The 13605-nt window shown below is 40.4% G+C and overlaps 1 protein-coding gene across 2 annotated transcripts in view; it reads left to right on the top strand.

Moving 5' to 3' along the window:
• Positions 1–2859: 2859 nt before the first annotated feature.
• The window catches only part of LRRK2 (leucine rich repeat kinase 2), a 71320-nt gene continuing 60574 nt past the window's right edge, over positions 2860–13605 (top strand). Inside the window, exons 1-4 of one of the 2 annotated variants that reach the window (XM_069801854.1) lie at positions 2860–3181; positions 3282–3367; positions 7747–7853; positions 12356–12444. In XM_069801854.1, coding sequence (XP_069657955.1) covers positions 3010–3181; positions 3282–3367; positions 7747–7853; positions 12356–12444 — 454 coding nt within the window. In that variant the 5' untranslated portion in view covers positions 2860–3009. The remainder of the gene's footprint in view (positions 3182–3281; positions 3368–7746; positions 7854–12355; positions 12445–13605) is intronic. The other variant, XM_069801853.1, reaches the window with a different exon arrangement.

The raw sequence follows: 13605 nt of genomic DNA, 5'->3' as shown, positions 1-13605 counted from the left end.
CTCTCCTGGACTCACAGACACTTCACAGAAGCTCGCATCCCCTCTAACCAGTCGTCCAGGGAACTAACACCTGCAAAGGAATGACACTTGGGAGCCACGTTGCAAGTTTTGGGCTTGAGATGCCTGGATCTCAAGAAGCTGGTTCCTTTATTTATTCAGCCACCTCAGAAACACTAGCATAGTTTTTTGTTCTTTACCAACGCAAGTGGAAAGAGGAGGAAAGATTAACCAAGGCCTCTGCTATGTTAGCATGTCATGTTATGTCTTTATATCTGTCTAGATGGTCACACACCAGAGATGATATATTACTTAATGAGTGTTAGTAGTCCCATCTGAGCCTAAGAGGATAAATACAGAACAATCCAAACTGGGCTGTTAGCTACCAATCTCCTTAAAAACAAAAAGGGGAAATAAGTCTTTTACACCCAAAGCACCCAGCCTGAAGAATGAACCAGCTGCTACAGAAATCTGGCAGAATCATAGAAAACATGAAAATGAAACCTCAAGGGAACACAAGTGCTTGGAAGTGTAAGTCACTTGGAATTTAAGGAGCAACAAGGGAAGTGGAGTGACAACAAAACCCCTCAATGCCTAACTAGGACATGCTGAAGAAGTTGCAGTTGAGATCTTTTAAGAGACAGAAAAGAAATCTTTTAAAGTATAAATCAAGGTTACATTTTAGCTCTAATCTTCGCTTTCTCCTTCCACTTATCTAATAACCCAGCCTTAAGTTTGCTAAGCAGCTGACAGTTGTTTGGGACAGAGTTGACCAGAAAAGAACTAACACAGAAAAGGCTCTAAAAGCAGCAAACCAGAAACTATCACATACACATAATTTCAAGTGGTCTGCATCCAGCACACAGTTAGAGAACTCAACCTATTTCAGGAGAAAGGGCTGGTACCCAACTTTCCTTAAAGAAATCTACAACTTTTTTCCACTTACATTCACTGAAACTCTAATACATAACTTGTACTTGTGCATTCTTATATAAACCACAATGCAAGGAAGTCCACAGCAGCAGTACAGCTGCTCTGCTAAATCCACAAAACAGCCACAAATTCAGTTTAAGATCAGGATTTTAAAGTTGTATTAATATGACTTTATCAATTATCACTAGTTGTAGCTTACAACTGGCATTTCCGATCTGTATAAACTATGAAGATTGAACTTTAAAAATCTTTTGCTAAAGTCTGGTAAATGGCTACAGCTTTGCAGATATTGGAGAAAGCTGTTTACTGGTCTAACCTGAAAGACTGTATTTGCATTCATACTATTTGCAAGATAAAAGGATCTTGTCAAACCTGCAGGAAGCCAGCAATGAGGCTTTAAATCCAGAAAATAAATTTTTAAGTTTTTCTTTGTGTTTGAATTACTGCTTCTCCAGAAAGGAAAAATATCTTTCAAGTGAAACTAATCCATTTAATTGAACTAATTTTTGTTTTAGTCCAGATGTAATGCATTCCACACATCCCAACCATGAGTCACTATTTCATAAAGCTATCTCACATTCATATTTGTTCTCCAGCACTTCAGAGAGGGAGAAAATAGCTCACCATTTAACAAGTGCAGTCCTAGTTAACAGGCTATAATTGAGGATGCCAAGACAATAGTTTCTTTGTGCACAAAAACCTAAGAAGCACTGAATGATGATGAGAGCGGCATACAAGCCTTAGGCCCAATACACCAGCAGACCAGAGACAGTTTATCTAGGACCACGTGGCTTCAGAGGCATTACTAAACAGTATCTCTTAAAGTTTATTTTGAGAAATAAATCAGTGACCTGTAAGTCAGCTAATCTAAGCAAAAGCTTCAAGTAAATCCATACTCCCACCATGATCCTCCAAAACATATTTGTCTAACAAAAGTCCCGTTCAACTGAAGAGTTTACTACCTTAATTTTTTGTATTTAAGAAGCATATGCAAGTTCTTTATGTAACATATTCTACTGATACTACCCTTCTAATTAAGAATTATTTTTAAAAGTGATTACTAGTCTCCTACGCACACATCGCTATCTTAGAAGGGCAGCGGAGGTACCAGAAATATTGTCAGACCTCAGGAAGATTGCATCAACCACAAATGAAGCAATCCACGCACGCAGCAAGAGAACCTTCTTGACTCCAAACAACAATCTGTCACCGCAAGGCTTGGAAAGTACAACAAAGGTTTGTTTCAACCAAACCCACAGACCCGAGTCCACAAGTGCATGCCTCCCTCAGGCGAGGTGAGCTACAGCTTCACCTCAGCTGCCACACAACAGCCTTAAGATCAGAGCACCCCCTCCACCTTTCCTGGCCCCTCACAGACCCACCGCACGGGGAAGGGCTGGCAACCCCGAACACCACACGAGGCCAGAAGGCACCTCACCTGCTCGGGGAGCTGCACAACGGGCACACAGATGGGCTGCAGTTACTTCCCCTCTTCCCCCCTACCCAGCAGGGCACTATATATCTATTTTTTCTTCCTCGACAACGCCAAAAAGATAAGGCAGGCGGCTTTTCCTTCCTCCCCTTCCCGGCCAACCCACCCCCACACCCCACCGCCCTCGCCTCAGCCGGCATTCCCGCCTCACGGCCCTTTTATACAGTAGCAAAGAAAAGCAAGCAAGCAGCAGCCCGACGAGGCGGAACCTAGGCTCCAGCTCTGCGGCGCTATTGGACAGCTCTGTTGTCAATCAACGGCAACGGGCGAGCCGCCAGCGTGCCTAGCCCCTCAGCCGGGCCCTTGCGCGAGTGACGGGGGCGCCCCCTAGGGGCAATGGGGGCCGCCCGCCCGCCCGCCCGCCCGCCGGGGCCGGTCCGTCGCCGCGGCGGGAGGGAGGGAGGGGCAGGCGGCAGCGGGAAGGGCGGCTCGAAACAGCCGGGTGACGCCGGACGGACGGGCGGCTGTAGCGGCGCAGCGCGGCGCGGCGGCGGGACAGGCCCGCGCCGCCCAGCCCTCGTCCCCGCGGGCCGCGGCGGCCGGCGGATGGGGTGAGGCGCCCGGCGCGGAGAGTCAGCGGGTCGGCCATGGCCAGCGCCGGCCCTGAGGGGGGGGGGGAGGCGGCGGCGGCGGCGGCGAGGGAGGAACAAGCCCTGAGCAAGCTGGTCGTCCGGCTCCAGAACGTCCAGGAGAGGAAGCGGCTGGAGACGCTGGTGCAGACCCTGAGCGACCTGCTGGAGCTGGCGGCCCGGCAGAGCGGTAAGGCGCGGGCGGCCCCCGCCGCCCTGCCCAGCCCAGCCCTGCCCTGTCCCGCCCGCCGCCGGTCGCTAACGCGGCCTGTCTCTGCCCCCCCCCACAGCTCCCCGGCTCTTCAGCGGCAAAAACGTCCATGTGCCCTTGCTGCTGGTGGTGGACCTGTACCCGGGAGCGGCGGGCGTGCAGCAGGTAAGGGCGGCGCCGCGCCGAGGGGCCGGCTGAGGGCGGGGGGCCGGGTCGGGTCGGGTCGGGGCCGGGGCCGCGGTCCCGCCGCGCCGGCTTCCCTGCTCGGGACGAGCCGGGCGCGGCAGCCCTTTCCCGGAGGGAAGGTTACCGCTCGGCTTGTTTACTTCACTTGCTCTCTTCTGGGCCACTTTCTGAAGTGCTGTCGGTCTGTAGAAGGGCGCTTGCATTTAAAGGGACAAGCGTTCCAGCTTGTTCAGATACCACTCGTTGCATCTCTCTTTAAAGGGCGGAAGGCGGCGGAGTAGAAAATAAAAATTAAGCAGGGTGAATACTGCGTGACAGAGGCTTCCAAATTACCAGCAGTGTTATCTGATACGTTTTGTACGTGTCATTGTTGAATTTTGCCATGGTTAGACAAACTTCTGAAAAGCAGAATTTTATAATATGAATTCATACGTATGTAGCCCTATCCTAGAGAGTTGTACTATACCAGTTTTGTAAGGGGCGGCGGGGTGGGGGGTAAAAAAAATCTTTTAGCTAAGAGTAGGTTCTGCAATTTAAGGTTCTGCTTGGCTGCTTCTGTAACTTGCCATTGGCCCATTTAGATTAGGTGTGGCACTTGTACACTTCGATGTTGTACTTATGGTACAGCTGCCAGAATTGTCATGTGAAACAGCTCCTTCCTGGCAGGCATATATTAAATTTCTGACTGTGTTATGCTTAAAGGATGTTTATAAGCTCCAGATTTCTGTGCAACTCACTTGATTTTTATTTTTTTTTTTTATTAAGCCCATAATTGTATGGATACAATATTTTTGGCATCTTTTACTTTTTTCAATTCAACTAGAAGGCAAAACATAAATTATATCACAAATGTCTCTTAAATAATAGTATATTTTAAGGTTTTTTTTTGTCTAGCTAGACAGCTAGAGGTCAAAAGCATAAAATTCAGATTAAATATGAAATTGGTACTTGTGTAGTGATTAATCTGGAATAACGGTGGTCTCACGTTTCCTTTGAAGACTAAATGTTTGTGCAGAGTGAAGTTTTAACTAATTTTACTATTCAATTGTAAGGTCATTAAGAAAGAAGAATGAATCAGCAGTTATTTTCAGGATAAAGCATATTATGCATATAACAATTTACAAAACCACTGCCCAGAACTTTAGACTAGGAAGTAAAAAATATGAAATCCAGCCACAACCAGAATTAGGTCTGAAATGACAGCACAAGACTCTCAGAATTGCATAAGGAAAATAGTGATTGTTTAATATTCATTTTAACTGTGTTAAAACACCTCACTGATTTAATATAGAATGTTAAAATTAGTTTTATCTTCTGTCTGTCTACATATGCAGTCGTCCAGTCTTTCAGTTTAGAAGTTTTGGAGCTCCTTTGCATTACTATGTTGTATTAAAGTGTGAAATTCATAGCCAGTGCAAAGCTTAAATCCTGTTCCTCGTAAAATGTCTTAGGCAGCTCTTCCTTCACATTCAGTTACGATATTTACAAACATCCACAATATGTTAGTAGAGCTCTGTCTTCTTGCTTCATTCACTGCAATTCGTTTACAGTCTTTGAATACACAGTTCTCACTTTATGGCAGTGATAACGTAATTCTGATTTCAGTGCAGTCTCTTTACACTACTAATGAATTTTCATTGAATAAGTGGATTAATCCACCTCTTTTGCTTTGGCATTGTAATAAAATTGATTCACATAAGAGAATAAACACAGAGACATATCTGAAGTGAGGATTTTCTTTCCCTCCCTTCCTTAATTGGTCATAAAGCATCACTTTGTGCTGCTGTTCCACTGGCTTGTACAGAGTAAATATGCTTAATAGATCAATCTTGCAAGTACCAGTGCAAGTCGGACTACAGGCATAAACTCTGCAAGCTTCTTTAGAAGTAGGAAGGTACTGGGCTGGAAAGTCAATAGTGCCTTAAAATAAAATAGACGCCTTTAAGTAAATATGGTGGTTTCTTTCTGCAGTTACTCTGGCAATGATTGGAGCAGCTTAGAAACTCTAGAGCAAAATATGTTTACACTTCAGTAAAGAGCAGTCAGCAGCAGGGCTTTATTGTCTCATGTAGAAGGTGTGACCTAATGTAATATAAATTCATTGCACGCTAGAAATGAAAAGGGTCTGATTTAAAAATAACAGAGTTTCAGTGCTGCCACCAACTGTTCCTGTGTATAGGGACCTGTTTAAGTGTTTATAAGAACATCTTTGTTTACTGGGTTTGGTTTTTTTTCTTCCCCTGTAACCTTTAGGATTTCTGTTATTTATAAGACCCATACTTTCCTACATGATTATTAAACAGATAATAAGCTCTCTGTTATCTCAGAGTGTGATTTTAATATTGTAAAATAGACCACATGTCAGCAGGTCAGATGTTTACATCGGTCATCTCTGGATCCACAGTTCTTATAAATGTTTGCTAATACTTGGAGTCACAACAATCCAAATAAAAATGTTTCATGGAAATATAAATTTCATCAGAAACAGTTTTAATACAAAAAGGAATTTTCTAAAGTCATTAAGCTAATTTTCATCATGTTCTAAATTTTACAAGAACAGTTAGGATGGCATGAAGTGGGACTTCTAAAATAAAATATTTTCTAACCAATACACAGTGTATGAATTAGTGGTCACCTCTACAATGTCTTTGCTATGCAGATTTGAAATCTGTACCTGATTGACTGTCACTGATAAGCTCTTGGAATGTGGAAAATTAGGTAATTGTATATCCTCATCTTGGGGAGGACTGATGGTTGCTAAGACTATTCTTTGCACCTCTGTTTAGTTAGGACTCAGTTACACAGACCAGCCTAATCTTCCTGAATGTCCATAATAATTGGTTTGCAGTCTCGTGTAGAGCAAGCCAGCTTGGTGTCCAAGTAAAAAAAGAGCATGCGAATCGGACCGTGGTCAAGCTCAATCTGCAGACGTTAAGGTTGTAATTGGCTTGAAACATTTGGCTCTGCAAATCTAAACTGAAACAGAAACAAAATTACTGCAGATAGTGTGAACATAACCCATGTAATCAGATATGTGAAAGATAAAAGCAGAATTCCAGTTCTCAGGGAGCTACATCACCTTTTTTATGTTTGCCAAAGCTGTCATGAAAGCTATCTAGATTCAAGCCTGTGCTGTTCCTATGGGTGTTTCTACACTACCAGACTTGAAATTTCATGTCTCTAGTCTTGCAGACTGCAGGGTTAGAGATCATGCACTTTCCATGAACTTTGTCGTTAAACTCCTTGGAAGTAGCCATTTACATTCCTGTTGTTGGCTGTCCTGTCTTGACCTCTTTGCTTTATATAACTCTTCTGCCAAAAACTGATCCAGTTACGCATACAGTTTTTGAGCCATACTTAGATTATCTTCTGTCTTGACCCTATTCTTAAAGCACACAGGCCTACTTCCACTTTTTTTTTTGTTTTTTTTGTTTACATGGCCAAGGAAACTTTGATGCCGTTTTTTAATTCCTTTTTGTAAAATCTGCTTCATCTTGAATGTTGACATTTCTCAGTTCACTTCTCTTTCAATACAGTGAGGTTTTCTTGCTCATCAGTTAATCCTTTGTACAGATTTTGCTTACTGCATCCTCACCAAAGCCCATTCAATCATATCAGCCTGCAGGCATTCATAAGAAAGCAGATTTCTCCAATATGGAAGACCAAAGAGGAACATTTTTCAGTTTTGGCATTATTTAGAGATGTTTGAAAGTCAAATAATTTGCATAGGATAAAGCAGGTAGTTATTAAGAACAAATATATTGGTTTTAGTTCGTCTTTCATTCCTTGTGATTTCAAAACTTTCACTGCCTTCATTACATTTTGAAAGCACACAGTATTGAGGATTGATGGCGAGAATATGAAACATATAGTATTATTTAGGTATCTCATCCATTTAAAACATTGGACGCCTTTAAAAACCTATCCTTTCTCTTTATAATTTGCAATTAAATGGCAAATTCTTATGGAAACACCTGTTCTTCAATAAAGCTGGACTACCTGTAATAGTGCAGTGGTCTTCCCTGGCCCATGATGATGTACTATAGATCACATCACAGTTTTCTCTCTGTCAGCATCTCTTTTAACTGTGCATCCTTTATCCTCAAGCAGTGCTGAAGCACATTGAAAGTGATGTGTTCCTACAAGCAATGCATTCAGAATCGTTAGCATATCTGTTTTACCTCCATCTTTTAACTTTTTATGTCATTTCTCTTATCTTGTGTTAATTAATTTTCCCTTAATGATTTAGCTAGATAACTTTTCAGAACATGTCTTCCAAAAGTCAAGAATGTTAGAAGACAACATTGAAGTTTCAAACAGAATACCTGTTCTAAAATAGCTGCATTCTTGTTTTACAGATGGGTTGGTCACTTCTTTGTAAATTAATAGAAATTTGTCCAAGTACTCTACAGAACATAGCTCCTAAGGATGTTGGGAAGGACTGGGAAGTACTGGGTGTTCACCAGTAAGTATTTTGTATGCAAAGAGTCTTCCAGAATGCTTGGTTATCATGGCAGCATATGTATACAATGAAATATATTTATATAATGTTATTCCATCAGCTTCTAAATGGTTGAAGATTGTTGTGTGTTTCTTCAACCTTCAGAATGGGAAACTCACAGAAGCAGGGATCTTATCTGTGTGTATAAATACCTGATGGAGAAAGTAAAGGAGGCTGAGCCAGGCTTTTCTCAGTAGCACCTAGCGACAGGATGAGAAGCAATGGGCACAAATCAAAATACAGGAAATTCCACTTAAATATTAAAAAAAAAGTCAAGCAAACTTTTTAAATTTTTCTTTTTATTTTTGTTTTGAGGTTGATCAAACACTGGAACAAGTTGACCAGAGACATTGTAAAGTCTCAAGCCTTAGAGATATTCAGAACCTGACTGGACATGGCCCTGAGCAATCAGCTGTAGCTGACTCTGCTTTGAGCAGGAGAGTTGAAATAGGAAACCTCCACAGGTCCCGGCCAGTCTCAGCAATGCTGGGATTCTGTGGTTATCAAGGACTTGTATTTTAATAAACAGATGCAGTATTACCTGGATGGTTGTGTGTGTGTGTGTGTTCTTTCCAGATGTGATGAATTATATCCATAAGCCTAAAGTAGCGCAAATGGAGAGAAGGTGTATTTGTCACACCTGATCTTAGTTGTCTAAAAATTGGTATTTACACTGGTCACCTCAACTACAGTGAGTGAACTACAGTCAGTGAACACAATTACCTTCAGAGAGGATGGTTCATTCCATCTTTTTAGTAAGTTATCCTGGAGCAAATTGTGGTTTGGACTTGCTCATCTCTGTCCATTAAATGTTGAGGGAGCCAAAGCAACTGGTTTCTGGATGGCTGTGGTTAGATGGGATGAGAACCCACGTAGGTTAGCTCCATAGTTGTTCCGTAGCACAAATGCTAGTTGTAGATGTAGGTATAATACAAATAGGGAAGAAGGGCTTTGTTTGGTGTTCTCTCACTTGGGCAGATTGCCTCATTCAGGGCTGATAATGACAGCAAGAAGCTACAGCCTTGTAACTCCCCTAGTGAACGTGCCTCTGCCTTTATAGTCTTCACCATACCCTTCCTTAGAAAGGTTGCTATTGTAAGATCATTTGCATGAAGATGGTTTTGTGGTGGTTGGTTGGTTTGTTTGTTTTACAGTGGCTAGAGTACATACATGGTCAGTAGGTGAATAAACTCCCTTGAAAGGAGTGTTGGCAATTTTTGTTAGAAAGCGAAAGTGATTTGGTTGCTTTTCATAAGGAAGGAAATACTGAGATGAAGCCATATAAGCTAGTTATGATTTCTTTGGCAGCTTAAAGGCTTGTTAATTGACTGAGACTTATTCTGAGAGCTAGAGATTCTGCTGTTCATCCTTGGGTCTCAGAAAAATTACTGATCTTTCCCATAGCCTTCTCAGAGCCTACACGGTATGAGCAGTTGAACAAAACATCCTTTTCAAACTCAAACTTCACTAAAGATCTAGTGATAACATTGCTGTACATGATCCCTTCCCACTACCAATACTTTAGCTGACTGTGTATCCCTGTCTCACATTTGGACAGTTTTATGTGCTGTGGAGAAGCTTGTTCTTAGTGGGGGAGTGGGCTCAGACATTTCTGTCAGTGCCAAAGGCAGAGCAAGCCAACTAAATTGTATCTCAAGTTCCTTGTAGGTGGATTGGACTAGTGCATCAACACCTTATTGGCTACATGCTGTTTGCAGCAAGACAGGAAGCAGTTATGGTAGAGAAGAAAAGGTCATTTTTTTTTTGCAAGAGATTTTCACTTTTGTGTGTGTAACTATTTTAGGAGAAAAGAAATCTTAAGCTAGAAAAAAGCATTTGTTTCTTGTCTCTCAACCATAAGCCAACTTGACCACATTACAGTTGTGTTTACAAACAGTAGTTTGTTATTGATTTAGGTGTTCCTGACAGTGTGATAAATAATTAAGTAGTCGCTGTCACTGTGAGGATAAAGGAAGGAAATTCCTTCAATATATTTGCATCCTTTCTGCAAGCTCAAAGAGACTTCATGAGATGTTTTGTAATCTGTTATATTCAACTCTCGTACAGTAGATGAAGTTTAGAATGTTTTACATCCTCATGCTTGATTGTACTTGAAATGGGAGAGTAGATGCAGGGAATTTTCTCCTTGCATTAGACATGCTTTAGTGTGTGATTATTTTACCCTGCAGTATAGTGAGCCAGCTCATGTCTTTATATATGAACACTTGCCTGAAACGGATCACCCTCTATAAAATGCCCTCTTCTCAAAGCAGATTTCCTTCCCCGCAGCAGAAATTGTGAATCATTGGTAGACAAGGGAGAGATGTTTCATGGCTTCAGAGCATTTGATAACTCGGGGAGGGCAGGGGTTCCATCCATGCAGGGTATAAGGAGCAAGGAAGTCTAAGCCACAGTTACTTAGGGAGCAAAGAGGTGAAGGAATCTTCACCCCATGTACAGTTTCTACACATGTATGCATGTGCATGCACACCTGCAACCACACAATAAAGTGCATTAGGAATGCTTAAGACTAGAATACTTTAATCAGGAGGCTAAAGCAGATTTAAAGGTGTCTGTTTAGCTATTCTACCAGCTTGGTTAGCGTGGCTCTTTGTTTTCCTTGACTCATCACCTTACTACTTAGTCCATACATGTGGGCTGTATGCTGGGATAAGAATTTGCCTCAGGACTGAAACCCCAAAAGCCACTATCTATCCTTGTCTGTAGACTTAAAAGTCCAAAGTGTGCATACAGAAGTTTCAGTGAGGTATCTATTCTCAGTTTAAGAAAAAAAAAAACCCTGCATTTAACTGGATTTTATTTTCTATTGTTAAGATCATCCTGCACAGTATTCTGACTAACCTTAGATTTCAATAGCAGTTTTGTGTTCATGAGAGTGTAAGTATGTAAGCAAGGCATAGTTTATATGAACAGACAATATATCTTTTATTGGACTGATACTGTTATAATTTTCTGTCTTGAAAAAGGTAAAGGATATTATGTCTCCCATCAGACTTTCCCTCTTACGTGTACTTTGGTCATCACAGCTACAACACTAGTGCTACAGCAGAGGAGAGAGAAACTAGCAACATCATAGTATGAAGGGGAAAGAAATAAAACAGTGTTACATTCATTCTAGCTTATAAAGTTAGACTACTTTAGCAAGGCAAACAACATCATTGCTAGAGCTGGGGAATGAAATTTGGGTGAAACTTTAAATGCTGCATTTTGTTTTTCAAGACACATCAAGAGTATCTACTAAAGTATCACAGACTGCTGCACAATCCATTTTTATTATATATTATATATACAAAGATTCACATTTGAAGATTATTAAGATTGTAGAGTCAAGCTCTCCAAAATCATGAAAATAAAATAATGAAGGTTTCTTTAGGTTTTTTGTGTAAGCCTATCCTTTTTTATTTAGTTTTTAATTACTCAGTTTGGGGTTTTTTCCCCCCCTTTGAGATACACTTCCTTCAGGGCAAAATCAACACTTATTTATTTTCTGTCATCAGCATCATTCAATGTTTGGCCCACTGCCTTATTTATTGTTCATTAGTGATACCTTATGTGAAAACTGGCCTATTCATTTTCTTCTCAGCTTTTCTTAGTGTTCATCAGTATTGTCTACAGCTTTTAGAATTTTGTTTATTGAGAAGGTGTTACGGATTTGTGGTCCCTGTTTTACAGATGGTAGTTTGAGCAAAGTATGTTAAAACTGTCAACTGATTTTTGGGTTCTCAGTTTGATACATGCACTGGGTTTTTCAGAGTACTTGGCATTGTTTGGCACTCTCTGTTCAAAAAGTCAGCTTTGGTTGACTCTGATGCAGCATTTCAGGGGTTAATATCCGTGGGTCTCAAGTTGGGCCACCTAGAAAGTAAGGAGTATACAATTGGCAGTCTATGAAATGTTTCTTTTTAGTGATTGGTCCAGCATCATGTAAGTGCTGTATGGTGGAAACTTAGGGTAGAGTTCTTCAAGGTGCTCTTCAAGTTCTTTAGCTGGGAAACTGCTGCTTCTCTTCCAACAAACCCTTGATCGTTCACTGTGGCTTAGCTCTTGCTACAGACAGAACAGTACCATACTGTCCACAGTCTGCTGGACTCCACAACCCTGCTTTCTGTAGAGTAACCCCATCCTGAATGCGACTTGTCCTCTGTAGAATTAATATACATAACTAATGAAAAAAATAAAGTAAAATTGATAAATTATGCATCACTATTTTAATGAAGTATGATAATAGTTAAAATACCAACATTATTTCATTGCTAACTTGAAAAAAACATAAACTGAAATAAACATTTTAAAAAAATGAATAGGGAGCTTTTTAAGCTTTTGTTAATTTCTGTAAGTATTTTTGTTTTTAAGGTGAACAATTGATGAAAGTTTGTGTATGTTAATATTTCTTTAGCCATAACTCTTTTTTCCTTTTTTTTTTTTTTTTTTTTTTTCATTTTTAGGCAGATTCTTAAAATGCTCACAGTCCACAAAGGAAATATAAATCTCTCAGTAATAGGACTGAAAGCATTAAATCTACTGCTCATGTCAGGTATTGTGTGTTTTACTTTCCTAATTTGTCTAATCCTTCATACCACAGAACTGTGGTATAAAGTAAGTGACTGTACATGTCAGACCTGATTTTTCTCTCTGTTTTACTCCATAAAGTCACTTCTCATTTGTACTTGCATACAAAATAATGAGTACTGTTCTGCACCTTTTTTACCCAGGTAGAAATGATTCTCCAAATTGCAAGGCTGTAAAAAACATGATTGCTTAATTTTGCCGACTTGTTATTAGCATAGACACAAATACTTGCTGTTAAGTAGTTAAGTAAAATAAGTAAAAGCTTAATTTTTCTTACCTAAGTATAAACTTGGTGACATTCTGACTTGGTTCCTTTAGTACTGGTTAGTACTTTTGAAAACAGTAAATCATCTGTGACATTTCTGTTATGCTGCTCTGCAGAGACCTAATCTTACCAGGTACTGAGAACTTTTCTCGTGGTGCTGAGGTTCTTGATCTTCTGTTGAAATTAAAGAGAGACCCTAAGGGAGAGATTCTGCTAGTTTTATTTGAGGCAGCATATAATATTAGCACAAATTATTGTTAGAATTAGGAGTGTTTCCATTGATTTTAACAGGCTTTGTAGTTAAAGATAATCCAGCTGTCCAAGCTTCTGCTGTAGGCAGTAGAGTGAGACAGGCACTTTCAGAGGATGGTTCATGCTATCCGTTTGTCTATTTTATAAGATCAGTTACTTCTTAAACCTGTTTTCCTCTCCCTTTTGATTGTAGAGAGGTCTGGAGGACTATCTTAGACTGGATGCCTAACTTTTTATCTGCTGAAGTTGGGTAATACAGATCTTGTTATAAGGCATTATACTGTGTGATTAATAATAATAATAGCAAAATCTGGCTATTAGTGAGTAACTGTAATAAGCAGCTTCTTTCTTTTAATTGTGAGGTATCATAAAGGGTCTTAAACTATTGACTGGATATTCTGTAACAGTTTATTCCTGACTGCTACTCTTCTTCTCAGCAGTTGATTAACCAAACTTAAACTCTCACTTCAACTACCTTACTTCAGAAAAACATTTGAAATTTTACCTTGTCAGAAAAATCTCTTGGTATTCTTTATTTCTACATGTCTCTCAACTTGAATTACACTATAACTAGAGCTGACAGGCCAGTGTGAATGCCATATAGAAAGA

Source organism: Haliaeetus albicilla, chromosome 14, assembly GCF_947461875.1.
Source record: "Haliaeetus albicilla chromosome 14, bHalAlb1.1, whole genome shotgun sequence".
Lineage (NCBI taxonomy): Eukaryota > Metazoa > Chordata > Aves > Accipitriformes > Accipitridae > Haliaeetus > Haliaeetus albicilla.
Note: the sequence above shows the minus strand (reverse complement) of the source record. Positions and strands in the feature narration are given on the sequence as shown.